Source organism: Pezoporus flaviventris, unplaced genomic scaffold, assembly GCF_033815535.1.
Source record: "Pezoporus flaviventris isolate CSIRO_AGI_PZ_B2104156 unplaced genomic scaffold, CSIRO_AGI_Pfla_v1 ptg000008l, whole genome shotgun sequence".
NCBI lineage: Eukaryota > Metazoa > Chordata > Aves > Psittaciformes > Psittacidae > Pezoporus > Pezoporus flaviventris.
The window spans coordinates 3,079,794-3,098,675 of NW_026892556.1; the positions used below are offsets into that span (position 1 = coordinate 3,079,794).

Genomic DNA, 18,882 nt, shown 5'->3' on the forward strand with positions numbered 1-18,882 from the left:
AATGCCCCATCCCTGGCAGTGCTCAAGGCCAGGTTGGACACAGGGGCTTGGAGCAAGCTGCTCTAGTGGAAGGTGTCCCTGCCCGTGGCAAGGGGTTGGAACTGGGTGAGCTTTAAGGTCCCTTCCAACCCAACCCATTCTACGACTCTGTGATAAGTCTTCTGTCTCATGTAGATGTGGGGTTTCTAACCCGTGTGCTTGGTTTCCAGGCTGACTTCCACCGAGGCCATCCCAAAGAGCAGGTTCCTGGCGCTGGGCTCCAAGTTCCGCTACAGTGGCCGGACTCAGGCGCAGACGAGGCAGGCGAGCGCCCTCATCGACCGCCCTGCTCCTCAGTTCGAGCGCACGGCAAGTAAGCGAGCATCCAGGAGCCTGGATGGAGGTGAGTGTGGTGCTCTTCCCCCTCCATGACTGCATTCAGTAGGATGCTGGAATACTCCTTCAATACTACCTCAATTCCCTGCTTTAAAGAGACCCCAGCACATAACTTCTCGCTTTACTATGAGACCTGGATGTAAAACGCAAACTGCTAGTAGTACCAGTGAGAACTGACTGACAAAAAGGATGAAGGAGGGTGCTGAAGGCTCATGGCAAAGTTCTGCTTGTAAAGATATTTCCTCATTCCATCTCAATGCATTTTCCTGTTAGTGAATCAGGAATTGAGCTGTTCTAGGGTTTGTTGAGCTGCTGAAAGTACATAGTTTTTCTTGCCAGAACTGTCTGAAACTTTTCCACTGTTAAATGATGCTCATGCTGAAGCTTGTGGCCTCTCGGTCAAGTGGGCTCATCCCTGATCTTTTTAAAAGAGCCAGATAGCAGCAGCCAGTGGAGGTGATCTGGATTGTAAGGTGCTCATAAAATCAGGATCCAGGAAAAGGGGAGCATCCCTTTGCCCCAAGAGCACCTGACAGAGCAGGAGCAGAGTTGCTTTGAGCCCTGCGGTCATGCTGCAGCCTGGGAGGGAGCAGGGCTGCCCCAGCATCCTGTGGCCAGCAGCATCCTGTGGCCAGGCTGCCCCTGCTCCTGACATGGGTTTACAGGGCTCAGTGACACCCGAGCCTGAGCTTCATGCCTCGGAGCTGGGAGGGGAAGGGCTGCTTGGCTTGAGCTCTGTACCTCAGCAAAGCAGGATGCCAGCTCACTGCAGTCCCGGTGTGTGAGGTTACCCAGGCATGATGCACAGGGGTAAAAGGACCAGCAGTGTTGTTGCCCCTTGGCCATGCCCTGTAGACATGTATAACCCCAGATGTACAGAGGAATCCATGCTGCAATCCCGCACCTGAATGCCAGAGCTTGGAAAAGAGCAGCCTGTGAATGTCCTGCTTGTGTCCCCATTGAAGTCTGCAGCCTGTTTGTATCTGCTGTGTGGGCAGTCCTTAACATGTGCCCCATTTCTTCAGCTAAACGTGCGACTCAAAAAGTTGAGTTCAGAGCCATAGAGGAAGAGAAGCAGGAGGAGGTGGTGGTGGTTGAGGTTCCTGAACCAAAACCCGTGGATCAGATCCGAGAGAAGCCAGGTATAGCTGTGGTGGTGGTGGCTACAACTCTCTGCAGCACCTTTCCTATCCTTTACATGCTTGTTCCTGACAACTCAAAGTATCACCAAATCTGGTGGCTTTCTTTTCCCATTCCTTTGCAAGAAGAGTTTTGCAGTCAGAGGACAGAGCCCAGCAGACCCCGGCTCTGGAGACTCATTAAATCTCTGCCTTGCACCTCATTAGACTGTAATTCCAGGGGGAGATGGGGAAAAGTTGAGGCCGTGCTGGCCCTTGAGGACTGTCTCCTTGTTAAGTTTGAGTGGTTTTGTAAATGTGGATTAGAAAACATGAAAGTTTCATCTTGAAACTTCTTGTAAAGCTTCTGAAATCCTTCATCCTGGGACCAGCTTGCCATTTTCCAATGGGTTTTCTTTGGGCTTTGAGAAATGCCACCCATTTTGCTGCCTGGAGCTTCTATTTCTCTTAAGATAAGTAATACTAATAAATATTAATGCCCTGAAGAGGCATGTAGGTACAACAGAATATTTGACTGCTAATAAGTTTATCACAGAAGCGGTGTTGTCAAATACTTGCAGTCTTCATCACTTACATAGCAAAAGCCTGTGGTGCATGAGGGCTGGAGATAATTCTGCACAGGGGAAGGTGGCTCTGTGCTCCTAATGTTTAGATTTGAAGTACATTTAGTTAAAGCTGCTAGGTTTTATATAGGTTTTTATCTAGAGGAGCCTGTGTGTTAGAGTGCGTCCAGAGAAAGGCTTTGGAGATCCTGCAAGGGCTGGAGCAGCTCTGCTCTGGAGCCAGGCTGAGAGAGCTGGGCTGGTTCAGCCTGGAGAAGAGAAGGCTCCTGAAGGGGAGACCTTAGAGCAGCTCCAATGCCTAAAGGGGCTCCAGGAAACATGGAGAGGGGCTTTGGACAAGGGATGTAGGGACAGGCCAAGGGGAATGGCTTTAACCTGCCAGAGGGGAGACTGAGATGAGCTCTTAGGCAGAAGCTCTTCCGTGTGAGGGTGCTGAGGTGCTGGCCCAGGGTGCCCAGAGAAGCTGTGGCTGCCCCATCCCTGGCAGTGTTCAAGGCCAGGTTGGACACAGGGGCTTGGAGCAAGCTGCTCTAGTGGAAGGGGTCCCTGCCCGTGGCAGGGGCTGGAGCTGGATGAGCCTTAAGGTCCCTTCCAACACAAACCATGCTGTGATTGTATGATTCTATATTAGCAGCCAGCACCTGCATCTCCCCACTGCAGCACTCTGCAGGCAGAGCCCAACACTCCAGAGCCATCAGGTGTCCCCACATATCCCTGCCTGGGCAAGAAGCCTGCAAAGCTTAGAACAAAGTGTTGTTCATTTCCCCAGTCATCCCACATCCTGGGCCTGTGTCTGGCAGCACTACAAGGACTGATAGCAATGGTGTGATGGAAAATAATTACCAAGCTGCCTGGTTTAGAAACGTCCTTGCTGTTTTCTGCCTCGGAGTGGGATCTCCTCTTGCTCTTTCCTCTGCTGTGGTGCCTGTCGTGTGTCTGTGCGGCTCTCCAGCTGCTCCGTTAACACATGCAAACCTCTTTCTAGCCAAATATGCACTTGAAACTTTCCAAATGAAGCCCATTGCAGAGGAGGAGGAGAAGGAGGACAAGGTAGTGGTGGTTAAGGTTCCTGTGTCCGAGCCAAAGTCACCAGAGCCGTTGCGGACGTGGTCAGGTACAGCCACAGTGGCATTCGGCATCAGGGTGCAGCCCATGCTGTGACCTGCTGGGTTGATGTGGTGCAGTGCTGTAGGGTGGAGGTTACCTTGTTTGTGGTGGTGTTCATTGCCATTAAAATCACAGCCAGCTTTGCAAGCGTGCTGTAATACATGAGTGCTGCTTTATCAGCGTGTGCCTGAGGTGCTGTGCCGTGCCTTGGCTGTGTGCCTGTGTGCTGAGTTGAGTGTGCAGTGGCTTCTTAACATTCCTCTGTCACTGTCCCTTCTGGAAAGGTGCATTCCTCTGAGCTATAGGAACATGCAGTGCCTGAACATCAGGTTGTGTGCTCCAGGATGCTGGAGGTCACCTACACTTTGCTTTATTCATTTGCTAGGGAACCTGCTTCTTCCCTGCTCAGGGCAGGATTTCTGAGCAGCTTTACTGCTGCAGACAGATGCACCCTCATCATAATTGAACACAGAGTTGATTGCAGAGTTCATTGCAGGAGGAGGAGACTGAAGCCATGGAGGGACTGACTGGGAACTTCACCTCTTCGTTTGATCATGAAAAACACAAAACCAGCCCCTGTGCTTCCCCTCTAGGGTATTCGTGGAACGGGCTGCAGCAGAGTGGACATCAGCCTGTGTCAGACCTAAGCACATCCTGCTGCAGCTGCCCCTGCCTCGCATTCACCTCCAGCACTTTTCCCTCCTCTTAACACTTCTGTTCCCAGTAGGGACCATTTCCTTGGCCAGGACATCGATGGTTGATATCTTATATCTCGTAGTTTGGAGCGGTGTGTTTAAATTGTCATGTGTCAAAATAGCCAAAGGTGGTTAATCATGGGAATGTAACTACAGTAACACAGTTCTGAACAGCACCCAACTCATCACTGGATGGCAAAGGAAAAGCCTGGTACTTGTGGGTGTCTTTCCTGTGTGTCTTGATGCTTCTGAGCACTGAGAGAAGCAGGAGAGGTGGCTGTGTGGATTTATTGGTGGCATTGCCTTTGCTGCTTCATCTTTGAGGTGGCTTTTTAACACATCCATAACTCTTTTAGCCAAACGTGCTCTTGGCATTGTTGAGATAAGCCCAATTGAAGAGGAGGAAGAAGAAAAAATGCTGGTGATGAGAGAACTAGAGCTGGTCCCAAAGGAATCAGGTACCACCGTGATGGCTTTGCACACCCAGCATCCTCATTGTCCCGGCTGTCCCTGCCACCTCACCAACCCTCCATACAACCTCCCCAGCGGCTGTCACCGCTTCCGTGGCATAAATACACCAGGACACAGCACCCAATGTCCTTCTGAAAGGGTAACACCATGTCTGGCTCACAGAAATGAACTGCTGTGCTGAAGAGCAGGGGAGATAATGGAGATGGCAGCAGTGGTTTGGGTTTTGTTTTCCCAACCCAAACCACTCTGTGATTCTATGAATGAATTCAGGTAACTAAGGTGTATTTTTAGTGGAATGGCCCTGAAAACCAACATCAGGAGAACTCAGTAGGCTCATTGCATCTATAGGTACGCCCAGTGAAGTAGTTGGGGCTTGCTTTGTCACACAGGCTTGAATATTTTGAAGGTGTTGGACTTTTCTGGGGTTGGGAACTGACTGGGAAATCAGGAATGGGAGGAAAGGAGAAGGCAGTTGATTTTGTGTGTACCAAGTGCTTGTATTGAAGACTCTCATCCCCCAGGAAGATGAGTTTTGGCAGCATGCTATTCATTTCTGCACTGTCACCGATCTGGAGATGATGGGTATCTTCTCGCAGTGTCGCTCTGGGCTGCAGCAGGAGATACCCATCTCGGACACGCAGCCCCAGCCTGCTTTGAAACCCACCTGGAAGTTGCTGTGAAGTTTTATAGAGCAATCCTTGATTGAAAAGATGGGGAAGGTGGGGGAAAGCCTGTGTTGCCCTTCCAGAAACCATCCATTCCTGGCTGAGGAGATGCCAATGCTTCAAGAACTCACCACAGCTCAAAGTGGTTCCATCTTAATGGTTGCACTGGGAGTGGATTCTGTGTCAGTGGTGTGTGAAGGACCCAGAAACCAATGGCACAGTGTCACAGATAGATTCACCTTTCTGGTGTGGCTTCTCTGCAGAGTGCAAGCTTGCTTTTTGGAAACCATCTGTTGTGGGATTCGATTTGATTTCAACCATAAGGAAAATAATCTCAACTTTTTCCATACTAAATGCACAAACTGCTTTGCTCAACATCTTGATTTCTTTTTCCTTTTTCCTCCTCCTCCTCCCTTTCTTTTTGAACATCAGCACTGTAATTTGGAAAGACTTTGCCTGCACTTTGGCAACGTTTTCTGTTGTGAACTTCATCCCTGTCTGTCTCTCCATATGCTCAGCAGCAGCTGTGATAACCCCTGAGAGGAGTCCCCGTCCCACCTCTGCCCCAGCCATCGCTCAGACCCACGCTGCAGAACCAGTCCCGGTGAAGCCCGATGTGAAGGACGTGGCTGCTGCCTATAAAGTAGAGAAAGAAGCAGCAAAACCTGATGTGAGACGTGAAGAAATCCCAGCAGAGAAAGCCAAGCCAGAGCCAGCTGATGCCTCAAAGGTAGGTCACACTAGTGTGTCCTTGGAAGAGGCTGCACTTGTGCTCGGGTGGAGCATTGGCTCTAAAAGCCACCCCAGAGGGTTTATCCCTCACCCATCGGGTGGGATTGAGGGGCAGGGATCTGGATCCCAGGGAAATCCCATCCCTGAAGGAGGAGGTCCAGGGCAGCTGGGTTTTGGTGGTTGCAGGCAAACCAAAGGCAACTTGCTGTAAAAAATGCTGGCAAGAATTGCACACGAGTTCCTGGGACTTGCATTTAGGGCTCACCCATCGCCAGGCTCTCTCTGATTCCTGGTATGACAGCAGGAGGCAATTCCAGTGAAATGGGTGATATGGATCTGGTCCCAGCCCAGTGCCTGGGTGCAAATGTTTTTCACATTGATAGGCTTTCTCTGGGAGAGCTGTGAGTACCTTCCTGCAAACTGAACTGAAACTTCCCTTGTGAATGGCACTATTGAGGCCTTGGGGGGTTTATTGTTTAAAGTACATTTATTTAAACACTGTTTGATCTTTCTACAACTGAGTCCTCTGCTGGGGTTGATCCATGCGTGGTGTTCTCCAAAGTCAAAAGAATACGCACAATCATTGTCCCTATTACAGTATCCTTGATATGCTGCTAATCTGATTGACTGGAACCTTCCAGTGTTGGGAGCAGAGGTGGACACCTTGAGATAGAATATTGCCATATGGAGCTGTTCTGAGCACTACTGGAGCCACAGTTTGCTATAAGCTATCCCACAGGGGGTCTTGTATCACATGCTCCAGGGGGAATCGCTGTTGATTAAGGTGATCAATCACTGTTCATTAAGGAGATGGAGGTGTAGAAAGGACAGTTGCTTTCACAAACGTCATGGATCACTGTGTGACCAGTGATTCTTAAATGGAAATGCTGACGGGATCTCCATGCTGGCACTGTCAGTGTGCCTCGTGGTACATCCTGCAATGCTATTCCTACACTGCTGCTCACCTCCCTATATGAAACAGAGCAAGTCTATTTGATTCATCCCACCTCACTTATTACAGGGTTTTTCCCCTAAATACTTAAACATTGGGTTTATTTTTTCTAGAAATGGAGATGTGGGAGGAAATTGGGGATTTGAATGTGCCAAATTTACCCTGTTTCTCAAAGTAGCTGCATCACTTTTAGCACTCACCAGCGTTACTCTGCGTTCGCCTACAGAGGATTTGGCAATCCAGCTTCCCTAAAACACTTCCCTTAAAGTGTTAAAACACTTGGCTCCCTCCTTATGGCCTATAAAAGAGCTGAGTTTGTGACATTAGGCTTGATTTTGTCCATAGTCTTTTCTGACTGACTCTGTGAACATCCTAACCTGTGCATAGCAAATAAAGCTCTGGTTTTGAGAAGCTCTCTGTTGACTTGAGCATGTCGCTTTTGATGTGGATTCCACTGGGAGATCCAGCTGCAAGTGAAATTGGAAAACATTGCCTGGCAAAGCTGTCATGCAAGTGGGAAGCACTGGAGAGCACTGGTTTCCAATGCAGATAGGAATTACTGTAGATGTGCTGGTAACTAACAGAGCTGTGGTGTCATTAACACCTTCCGGAGAGCTGCATGGTGGTTTTTGCATGTTCACCAGTTTCAAAACCAGCTCCATGTGGTTTGAAACTAAAGGGGCTCTTGAAACTCGACTAACAAGGAATGTTTTTACCAATTTATTTCTCACATGTAGGTGAGGAAAACACACACTGAGGTCACAGTACCCACCACGAATGGTGCCCAGCCTCAGGTCTGTGCTAAGAACTCAGTTAGGTTGCTCACATGTTATTTTTAAGGTTAAACAGTGAGGTTCAACAGAGTTAAATGAACCAACAACTCTTTTTTTTCTTCCTTATCACTGCCCACCAGCAGCAGCCTGCAGAGAAAGAGGAAGAGCTGATAAGGATGAGGAAGGTTAGCAGTTCTACCCTCTCTCCAAACGAATTTGCCATCTCATTCATGCATCCGTAACCTGTTTAAAAAGACAGTGCTCCACTTTCTTCATGAGCTTTGGGTTGGGGTTTAGTTGTTGTTTTATTAAACTGCAACTATCATGGAATCATGGAATGGGTTGGGTTGGAAGGGACCTTAAAGCTCCCCCAGTTCCAACCCCCTGCCAGGGGCAGGGACACGGTCCATTAGAGCAGCTTGCTCCAAGCCCCTGTGTCCAACCTGGCCTTGAATCAAACATATGATTTTAAAATCAATAGTTTTTTGTCCCATTGACAGTCTGATTGCTAAAACGATGCATGTTGAACGTTCAAGAGAATCACTCTTGGGTTGATTGATAAAATTTACCTTCTTTGTAACAAATTCAGGTAGAAACCAAAGAAACTGTAAGTGTGCATTGCAGGAACTGCAATTAAAAATGCTTCTTAAGTAATAGGGGATATACCCAAGATGGGAAAGGTGGCTAAGGCGTAGTGGCTTTACACATTGAGGCCATCTAAGGGTTACACCTCGTACACTGGGGCATGCATTCAGTGCTCTGAGCGATGTGTGAGGCTCCCCCAGCAAACCTGTGACCCATCCCTTTGTGGTGAGCACTACAAATGAAGGCGAAAGCCAAGAGCCCCCTGGGAGCTGTCTCTTTAACAGACTCATTCCATGTCCCAATTGTCCATGAGCAGCCCCCCCCCCCCCCCCAAGTTGCTGGTGGAGGTGCCCCCACGCTCAGCGCTGCGCTCCCCACCTTCAGTTCACGTTTTAAGTTGCCGATGTAGCGAGCCCGCCAGAACAACGTTTTAATTTGTTGTGCTTTTTGTTTGTTTGTTTTGTTCCCCCCTTTTCTTTCATTTTCACAGAAGAGATCAAAGAGGCTAGATGGTGAAAACATTTATATCAGGCATAGCAATTTAATGTTGGAGGTTTGTATGAACTTGAAGCTTTTTTCAGTTGCGTTTGCCTAGACCTGCATCTGCGCTGAACCTGTTTCTTCCTCTTCTGCTGCTGCCTTTCTTTTTGCATGCTCTTGCATGAAAAACCTTTTGGGGTTGTTTTGAAAGAGGCTCTTTGCATGGTGACAGTAAACCTGCCGGTGTGCAGGCCTTCTGCCTTCTACCTCTTCTGACTTTCATTCTCTCATACTTACCCAAAATATATGATTGGCAGAGCTGCGTGCTCAGGTCTGCTCTTGGACCCGCTGGGTGCTCACAGTGGCATCAGTCCTAGGGTGGGTGGCTCATGGACAAGTTTCTCCTTGCTTGGAATAAGTGATTTTCCAGGGGTAAAAGACAATCTGTGAGAATACAAACCTCAGGATAAGGATAAGGTGAAATTGGCACCTCTGTGGGGTTCAGGCCACCGTGATGTTCATGTTGCTTCCAACCGGAGCGAGTGCTCCCTTTGGACATTGCTGATGGCATTGCAACCCTTCTCCCAGCACTTGCCTTGTGGCATCTCAACACTCCCTTGGGCCCCATCCTGCATCAGCACCACATCCCCTTGGAGCTGACACAGGGGCTTAGTGTACCTGTGAGTACCTTGTGAGCAGGCAAGATGCTGTTTTATCCCTCCACAGACAGTTCTTCCCTTCGCTTTGGGAGCCCTCATCCCTTCTCAGGCAGCTTTTCCCTTCTCTTTGGGAGCCTTCCCCTTTGGTTTCACCCAAGCGCGGTCTCAGAACAGACCAGGCCAATCATATATTTTCTTTTCTTTAATACACCATGTTATGGGAGATGTTTGTGGCTTCTGATACTCTGTTCCTGTGTTACACATTTCTACTCCAACTTGCAGCACCAGCAGCTGGTAGGGTTTCCCTGTTGGTATCTCTTGACAGAGAAGTGTACCAACGCCTTCTCCTAACCGGAGTCTGGAAAGTTGTGCAGCTTTTGGGTGGGATTTTTCTTTTTTCTCCTATTTTTTGACTGCTGCACCCCTATCTTCTGGCCACGAGCAAAGGGGCTGCAGCACGATGGGCACCGGAACGCTGTGGGTACCGTGCCTGTCACTTTCTACCACCCAACTCAAACAACTCCATCTCCCCAGCCCCAATCAGAGCTTTTTCATTGCTTCCAACCCCCTTTTTCCCAATTTCCCCCTTTTGTCACTGCAATACTGGGTGCTGGCATTCAGCCCGTTCCCTCTCCCCTGCCCTTCCCATTGGTTCTGTTGCAGGTGCTCCAGCCCTCCCTAGACCCCAGCAGCTCACCCCCTTTATTCCTTGTGTTCTTTTTACGCCATGCACTGGGCAGATGAGATGTTTTCCCAGCAGACATTATCCTCCCAAAGCTGCCACTTGTTTTTATTGAAAGCTCTGTGGTCAATAGCCCATGTTCTTACAGAACTGGAGGGAAAGCGGTTATCGCTTCCCGAGCTTGTTCCTCAAGATGCTTTCAAGACCCATTGTGGCTCCGTGGAGCTCCTTGTGGCTTCAGCTTCTCTGCAGACCCTCCCAGGACCACCTCTTGAGCAGTGGTGGATGGCCAAGGTGGTCTTTCTTCTCTAAAGCAGGGTTGTAGAGCTCCTGGACCAGACAGGCCTTTACCCTGGAGTCCTCAGCAGACTCATTTCTGCCTTTTCATTTTCGTTTTTGCTATCCAGCAGGCACTTGCCCTCTGCTTTGAGCCAGGATCAATCCCAAACTGGTTCTTTACCCCTCAGAACCATGCCAGAAAGAGCAAATGTCCAAGCTGCAGGTATTTGGTGGGGAAACCTGCCTAGAGGGATGCATTTACTCTCCCATCTTTTAAACTCCATGGGCCGAGTAACAGCTCAAAGCAGAAAAGTAGCGAAATTCCCCAGTGATGCTTTTACTGACCTTAATTTCTCCCTTTCTAAGCTGCTTTTCAGCACTGTCCAGAAAAGTTGTTGTTTGGCTTCTGCCTGTTTTCAGCGAAAGCTTCGCTTTCAACAACCTCTGGTTTGCTTGCAAGGCAAAAGCTGGTTTTAAACAGGAGGAAGAGAGCTGACTTGCCTTAAAGTCTGTGTGTTTATGCTGTAAACTGGCATCACAGAGCAGAAAGCTGGCTTTTTCCAGGTGAAGGATTTTAGGAGGAGTTTCTGAACTGATGCAGCATAAAGCAGATTCTCAGATTGATTTGTAAAGGGCCATCATCTCCATGTCAGAAGTCTAACACCTCCTGTGGTAGCTTCTGGAGGGATGAGATGAGAGGGGGGTGGAAAGGTAGTGAGGGTATTCTGGGTCCAGAGGTAATTCCTGGTAGGATGAAAGGGAAATAGGTATGAAGGGAATAAAGAAAATTGGGAAAACATTTCCTTTAAACATCAGTTGTGTTTATAGCTGTGAATATTCAGACCAGTAGAGGGAAAAGGAAGCAAACCCACTCAATTTAAAGGCATTAAATTAAATACGGCAAACATAGTCTTCAACCCGATCCCATATGGGGAAACCCATGAGGTTACACCTCAGCTACCATCGGGTTTGGTGGATTGAGTTTATCGCAGTTGATGCAAGAGGAAAGAGGAGAGAGGATGCTCCCGTTGCGTGTTTGCAGTGCGAGCACAACTGCTGGAAGCCGGCAGTACCTCTGCTGAGCGCAGCTTTGCTAAGCAGCAGCTTAGGCAAGTGCTGGTGTCACCTCCATGTCTCTTCATCTGTCCTGTCCCCTCACTAATAGGATCTAGATAAGACCCAGGAAGAAATAAAGAAGCATCACGCCAACATCAGTGAGCTGAAGAAGAACTTCATGGAGTCCGTCCCAGAGCCTCGCCCGAGTGAATGGGACAAACGTTTGTCCACTCACTCCCCATTCCGAACCCTCAACGTCAACGGGCAGATTCCTACGGGAGCGGATGGAGTGAGTACCAGAGCGGCGCGCGGGGCTCGGTGCTCTGCAGTGTTCCAGGGGACAGCTTTGCAGCCTCAGCTCCCCTTAGGCTGTGCTTAGATTGAGTTTTAATGGCACATCGGGACTTCTAACATGCCTGATGGTCTCTGGGAGAGTTGATGCTTTAGTCTTAGTGTCAAAAAAATGTGATCTTTTTGGTAGAAAACAACATAGGAATCCTTCCCCTGGTTTTGACTTCTGACTGTTGTCATCCGTGATGCTAGTGTTGTCCCAGGGCTGGTTTGGGAACTGGCTTATTCCCGGTGCCAGGGAATGCATCTCCCCAAAATGTGGAAAAAGAACCCCAAAACTCTAAAGAGAATTATTACTTCAGCCATAATACTGCAGATAACCCAGTGGAGAAGCACTGGAATGGTATCCCATTTTCCAGCGTCACTCTATTCTGCAGTTATAATCCAGTATGTCATTGGGTTTAGTCTTGCGTTAGGATCTGCAGGTGCTGCTGTGCTGTGGAGGCTTCAGGAAGACTCCTCAGGTGGCTACAGCAGGGCTGTTCATACGTGATGGGAATCTTTCTCCTTGCAGGAGCAGGGCCTGTAGTAGCTGCACACATTCATTTTCTCTGCTAATTCCCTCAAAGAAAGGTAATTTTTCAAAGAAACCAAGTTGGAGCAGCAGAGCTCTGTGTGCAACTGGTTTCTTGGAGAACAGACAGCTGCTCTAATATTGGTGTTATAGTTGTGAATGCTCCATCCCTGGCGGTGTTCAAGGCCAGGTTGGATGAAGCCTTGGGTGAGATGGTTTAGTGTGAGGTGTCCCTGCCCATGGCAGGGGAGTTGGAACTGGATGGTCCTTTCCAACCCTAACTATTCTATGATTCTATCTAGCTCAGCTTGTGAGTAAACCTGTAGTCAGTGCCCATGGTAATCAGTCTCTTAAACAGTAAATGTGATTTCTCATTATGACTGAAAACTTGCATCCTGGCTGTGTGGCAGTTGTGGACTTTGCTGGTTTAAGCCCAGCTTCTCCCATTCCTGCCCACAGCCCTGCAAAGGAGCTGGGATTTAATCTTCAAACCATTGCGAGGGAGATAGGTTTTAGACAGAAATCATCCTGCAGTGGATGGAGGTACAAGGTTTTAATGGCCAAGTTTACTCCAGGCTCCTCAAAGCACTGAGAAAAGCCATAATAATTACAGGGTCTTTATTCCCCCTGCTAGAAATAAACACCACCCCCCCACCACCACCCCAAATGAACTACTCAGGGTTGATCATTACCCTTGGAATTACCCAGTTCAGCACATGGATGGGTTTTCCTCTTTGCTTGCTGAGCATCAGGGTCAATTCTGCAGGAACATGGGCAGCGGAGTGCTGCAGAGCTCCCCATGCTGCTGTTGGGTACAGGGATGTGCAGGTGGGACAGAGCAGGGGCTCCCAGGCTCCACAACTGCACTTCAAGAGTGTTGTTCTTGGATATCATGGAGAGTTTCTTCCAAGGCGACCACATTGTGAGGTCCTGGGGGCTGCTCTTCACAGTAACTGGATGGTGTGGGCCTTCCCCATCTGAGGTCCACAGCAATGCAAGTATTGGTGGCAGCCTTGGATTTGCATTTCTGGAAATACCCTCTTCATCTGATGCCCTCTGAAGTGGGCTTGCTCTGAGGTGGAGGTGGACACGTTCTGCTGTGAGCATCCAGAAATGCATCTTCACCAGGCAGCTACTGGGGTGGGGTTTTCCCTTCACCTGCACATGTTTAAGGATGGGAAATGATGATGCAAAGCAATCCTGTTTCTCCTGGTCATGGTGGTACCTTCCCCCTGCGATAGTGACCAAGGTGTGTTCTGCCAGGGGCTGCTTTTCTGCTGTTCCTAGATGTTTTATGGCACAACGACTGAACCTTAACACGCTTTATGTGTCCAGGTCAAGAAAGTCACTGTCCTATCTTCTGAGAGACAGGTTGGTGGGCTTGAGGTAAAGCTGCTGTTCTGATATGTGCTTCTGAACCAGACTTTTGCTATTGCGATGGCACCAAAGCAAAAACTCAACAGCAGCTGCTGGATAACACTTTCTTTCTTTTGGCTACATGAAGTAGTTTCATAACTCACACTGAGAGGACTTCCGCACTGCTGCAGCTTTTGCAGCTTTCAATTCTGCTTCTTTTGGTGCATGGCTGGTTGGAAAAACAAGCTGCATGAAAGATATAACCGTGTACTCGGCGAGCAAAGCAATGATGAAAGTTTAACTGTACCCTGTTCTTTTTTATGTTGTCTTCCTTTCTGTTTTTCTTTTGTTTTAATGATCATGTTACTCTTGCATTTTATATTTTCTTTTGCTGCCCAGTCTCCCGGCTACTTTCTCCCTAATACTCATCACTTAGGGGTGTGCAAAGAACCAGTCCCAAAATACCGCCCTGATCAAAGGAGGTTAGCTCAGCTCAGAGAGCTTAGAGCCAAGTTCTTCCTCTCCTAGGTACGCTTGGGTCTGACCAGGTTTGGCAAACTAAAGGGATGGAGAGTTACTTAAAAAGCTACATTTCCCACAACCTTTTCTGTCCTCAGTGGAAGCACTGGAGCCCTTGCTTGAGCCTGCCATGATCTACTCAGTCTGGGCTTTTACATTCTTTCGACTCCAGAAACTAAAGTGCAAAAGAGCAAACTGGAAGGAGGTAGCAGGGCTCCCACTGCCATCCTGCAGCTCCACGCTCAGTGTTTCTAAGCTGAGCGGTTTTCCACTTGTTCCAGGAGGGTTTTCAAATGAATTACTTTGATACTGTCACCAGAACTTTGGCAAAGCTTTTTGTACCTGCACTGCAGTCTGGATGCTCAGTGACACTGAACAAAGGCTGCTTTTTAAGAGCCCTGTAGAGTAGGTGGCTGTCAGAGACCATGTTTTGTACTCCACCGCTCCTGTTCCTAACGCCTCACGTGTTTTTTCTCAGCCATTTCAATTCCAAAACGCTTCAGTGGGTTCCAAGAACACACTTTTCTGGGAGGGCAGGTGTAAATCATGGTCATGATCCAGGTGTTTGTGTCAAAACATGCATGATCCTGATGCAGATGTTCATGAGCTCTGCAGAGAGGACTGCGCTTTGTAGCTCTGAGGCTGGTGCAGCCCAAGCCACCAGCAGCTCTGCTCTCCTGGGCAGTTAATTTTTACATTGAGAAGGCTGTCCGAATGCTTTGCACACCTCCAAGTATCCTTTTGGGCACTTTCCATCTGTCATTTTTGTTCATCTCTCTCTGTCTCTCTTGATCTTCTACCACGAAAGCAGACACGGGAGCGTCCTCTGTTAGTACAGGATGAAGACAAACTAAAAAAGCAGGAGATACCTACTGAGACAGCCTTTGCCCGGCAAGCAAGTGAAGAAACTCTTCCAAAGGTTTCTATTCCAATCCCTGAAGAGCAGAAAGCGCTCAAAAAGTGTCAGCTGTACTCTAGCATTTTTCCTTCTCCACGTATTCCCTTTATGATGTCCTTTCTCCTGGTCATAGCACTGACTGTTTGGTGGCTGCTCTTTCTCTGAGTGGCAACAGGGTCGTGTTGAAACCTCAAGACCAAAGCTCCTGAATGTCTTGGCCATAGCCTCTGCTGCATCTTCCTTGTCCTGGTCTTTGCTCTCCGTAGTTCAGTGTCCCGGGAAGGGGACACCCCACGAGCGTTGTGTTAATCCTGCTGTGTGTCGTGTGTAGCTGTGATCCGGGACCTGGCAGGAGTGGTCATGGATTGCCAGGTCCATTGGGAAGTTTCCTGCTCTATAATTGTACAGTGTGCTCCCAGTCGCTATAAGAGGCCAGACGGGGAGTGTAGATACAAGCCAGGAGACGTTTGCTGCTTCAGCCCCTGTAGACATCACGTAGGCATTGCTGAAGACTTGCTTTTAAGGTTTCAATGTAAGACAAGAAGGATGTTTGATACTGGTCCAAAAGCAGCTTTACAGCAATCTGCTGAATCTAATCCATAACCACTCCTTTTCTAGGCAACTATTATTGCTTTAAATAAGAAGTGTTGATTCTCAGTGCTGCTGTTAGTGTTAACTTAGAGACAGGAACTGGCAGCTTCTCATTTTCCTGGTGGGGGAAGCCTTTTGCAAAGCACCACAGCTCCCCCCTCTCCATTTATCCTCATTTCCAAGGAAGTACATCACGTTATAGGAAAAAACCCATTGCAAAGATGTATTTATTGTAAAGAAATGACTCATTTTTCTGAACCTGGTGGTCTCGGTGCACTGCGGATGTGTTTTATTTCATTTGTGTGAACTAACTGGCGCATGTTTGCTTAGGTCACAGGAGTGGAGTAACCTGCTCTTAGGTACGTCTCCTCTGTTAGCATGACTTTACCACATCAGGACACACTTCTAATGTTACAGCCATGGATTGTTTTGACTTCTCTTAACAGAACCGTTGCATGCTGCTTGTTGTTTATTGCCTACAAATGTAAATGTCTGGATGATGCTTTACCCTGGTTGAGCTGGGCTGAGCAGAACTGCATTGTGAGCTGGAGGGAAGATGGGACTTTGTGTCTAAAGGGTTTCTTTTCTGTATATAGTAATTATGGGACTGAGCTGAGCCAAGTGCTTCTCCTTTTGTAGTAATCTGCTTTCTCTTGCCTACTCCGGAGGGTTGGTGTAGACACAATTACTTCTCTGAACAGCCACCAGTGCCATCAGTGTTGGCAGCTGCTCCAGCAGCACTGAAGAGAAAGGAGTAGATGTTTACTACAGGGACTAAAATGTGTGAATATATATAAATACCTGTATTTATAACCCTTTCTAGATCTGTATCCATGTGAACAGTGTTACTTAGGAAGCTTACAGGAAAAAGACATAAGGCAAATACAGCACGTGCTGTCTGATCTGAAGGACCGTGGTGTATCACGGACCACTTGAGCCGCCTCTCTCTTCACTTAGGGTACAGGTTGAGGCTCTCTAAATGCTGTCTCAGAAACTTTAGGTTGCTCGTGAACCCCTTTGTTGTGATCTCACAGGAATCCTCCCAGTTCCTCTTGTAACCTGCTCTGATGAGTTCACCGGTTTGTGCCTTTAGGACTTTTGTTTTTTGAGGATGCTGATTTTTTCCTTGGAAAGTATTCTTCTCTTTTTAATACACTGCCTTTAATACAGAGTCTTCCTCTTTCAGCAGTAGGAAGTGTAGGAGTCACTGGGTTGTTGTGCAGGCAGTGGATGGATGGTGCTGCATCCTTAGAGTGTGCTTGGACTCTGGCAAACTTGGTGTGACTGTCTTAAGAAAGGTGGGAGAGGAGAGGAGGGGAAGGATGCTGAAGTGCCAGAAGATGGAGGTTGGAAGAAGCCAAGGGGATGCTTCTGGCTGGGATTCCCTGCCTCAATCTCCTTCCTCAAATTGGAACAGACATGATGAAAACCAGGGAGAATTCCTTTTCCCCAGCCTGGTGCGAAGAGAGAAGGGGCAGGAGCTGGATCTCTCTCTGTCCATTTTCTGTCCATATTTCCTGGAGAAGAGCAGCTTAAACACACTCCTGCTCCCTTTCAAAGCCATTGCTCGGGTTAGCTGCCATGTGGCTGCTGTGAGCAGTCAGGTTGCTGCATGCTGTCGTTTTGATCTGATGACAAGTACTTTGAAGCCATACCAGTGACTTCTGCAAAGCCATGACTTCTGTAGCTCTACCAGTTCCAAAGGACCTGAAGTCTGAATATCTTTGCCCAGAGCAATATTTAAACATAATGCTCAGGGTATCTTATCCCAGAGTGGTGGGAGATGCCTCTGTTGCTTAAACTCAATTCTTCAACTTCTTTATTGAGATGGTCTCTCTTTTTCTGATTTAAATCTTGAGATAAGGCTGGTTTTCATCAGCAAAAAACCTTTGAAACTTTACACTCTGAGAATGCTCAGGAACATTTTTGGGATTTATAGAACACTTCTCACTGCAGAGTATAAGAACCTGAACAAATGCTTTATATTTCTATGGCAGTTTAGAGGCCAGTTATTGACATTCATCTGGGTGGTTATGACCTCTCCTGACAGAGAGAGCCCATAGCTTGTCAGGAGCAGAAACCTCATCTGATTGACACCACAGTGATGTGCCCACTGTGCTCCAGCCCCTTTGCTTGTCACTCCTCTGCTTTCTTTCATTCTGGTTCTCATACATGTCAGTGCTGTGCTGGGTCAGTACTGCTTTCACCCCTTTCCCTGGATGCCTGTGCGGGATGCGGTGCTGAAAGAAGGGATTTCGGGATGCCTGTGTTGTGCAGGAGAGGTGATTTGCTCCAGCTTTGTTTAAGGGCAGAGCTCTCAGGGTGTTGGTAAAGGAACCAACACATGTTCTTAGCTCCCTTTTGCCTCAGGAATAAACCTGCTGCAAAACCCCGGCTGCCTGACCCTGGGCAGTGTTCAGATGAGGCCAGTGCAGTGCCCATCTGCGGGTGATGCCAAACTGAATTATCCCTTCCAAGGGAAGCCGGTAGTGTCCACAGCAAGTAACCTCATCCAGGTTGGCATGAGAAATCCTCATCTTCCATGGGACCTGCTGCAGAAAATGGTGTCAGTCTTCTCCAGCAGTTCTGATGTTGATTAGACTTCCCCAGTGTTCTGTGATGTGGGCACTCGGCTGCAGCGAGGCTCTTTGGAGCTTGTGTATGGATCCAGTTAGTGGCTGTCAAGGCTTCATTGTTTTCCATCATAAAGTTGGTGTTGGCTCCGTGCTGACTTTCTAAACCTTCCTACCCTGATATCATCTCATCCTAGTGCCAGGTAAACCACAGAGTATCTCATGCTTTCATGCTTTAGGAAGAGGTGGATGTTAGTATTTTGAAGCAGCAAGTATGCCAGAGCCAGTGGCTTGAAACTTGGATTCAGCTCTGAGGTTGAATTAGGTCTCGCGATGCAGGTGATGATCACTGGTGATACTCAAGGTGTGCATAAACTTATTAAAAGTGAGCAGATAAAGGAGGGTATTGGCTGCAGCTCCTGCCACGTGCTGCTTTGCCTGGTGCGTCAACAGAAGATGAGCTGAGGACTCTCTGTGGGCAGCTTGGGTTGGGGTATGGAGTTAAGATAAGACCAGCTCTCCTCCCTTACAGTTTGTGCAGAAACTAGTGATGAGCCTAAGGAGCAGGTATTCAGTATTTGCTTCCTATCCTGGAATAATGGGGATGAGGTGGATTTCCTCCGCGTGGCAGCAAGGGAGTAGTTTGTGTTTGCAGGGAGCAGGTAGGGCTGGCCTTGTCCAAGGTTATGGGGCTCCTTGAGAAGGTTATGGGCAAGTGTCTTTTACTTCATACAAAGGTCAGTAATTTGGTACTCTGAGAATTATTCCACTGGTTTATTTGGTTTCTGTGAGTTGATGGTGCCTGTTCTGACCTGCAGAACGAGGGAGGATGCTCTCTGGGGAAAAATATCCCAAAGAAGGCTTATA

At 48.2% G+C, this 18,882-nt stretch overlaps 1 protein-coding gene across 35 annotated transcripts in view; it reads left to right on the forward strand.

Annotated features, from left to right (window-relative positions):
* Window positions 1–18,882, forward strand: part of EPB41 (erythrocyte membrane protein band 4.1) — a 73,402-nt gene that overhangs the window by 43,466 nt on the left and 11,054 nt on the right. For 3 of the 35 annotated variants that reach the window (XM_061449963.1, XM_061449961.1, XM_061449968.1), the window contains 10 exons: window positions 210–382; window positions 1,401–1,517; window positions 3,063–3,191; window positions 4,236–4,337; window positions 5,534–5,745; window positions 7,437–7,493; window positions 7,613–7,657; window positions 8,548–8,610; window positions 11,323–11,502; window positions 13,414–13,464. In XM_061449963.1, coding sequence (XP_061305947.1) covers window positions 210–382; window positions 1,401–1,517; window positions 3,063–3,191; window positions 4,236–4,337; window positions 5,534–5,745; window positions 7,437–7,493; window positions 7,613–7,657; window positions 8,548–8,610; window positions 11,323–11,502; window positions 13,414–13,464 — 1,129 coding nt within the window. Of the gene's footprint in view, window positions 1–209; window positions 383–1,400; window positions 1,518–3,062; window positions 3,192–4,235; window positions 4,338–5,533; window positions 5,746–7,436; window positions 7,494–7,612; window positions 7,658–8,547; window positions 8,611–11,322; window positions 11,503–13,413; window positions 13,465–13,833; window positions 17,716–18,882 lie in introns of those variants that run through there. The other 32 variants (XM_061449977.1, XM_061449969.1, XM_061449952.1 and 29 more) reach the window with 30 other exon arrangements.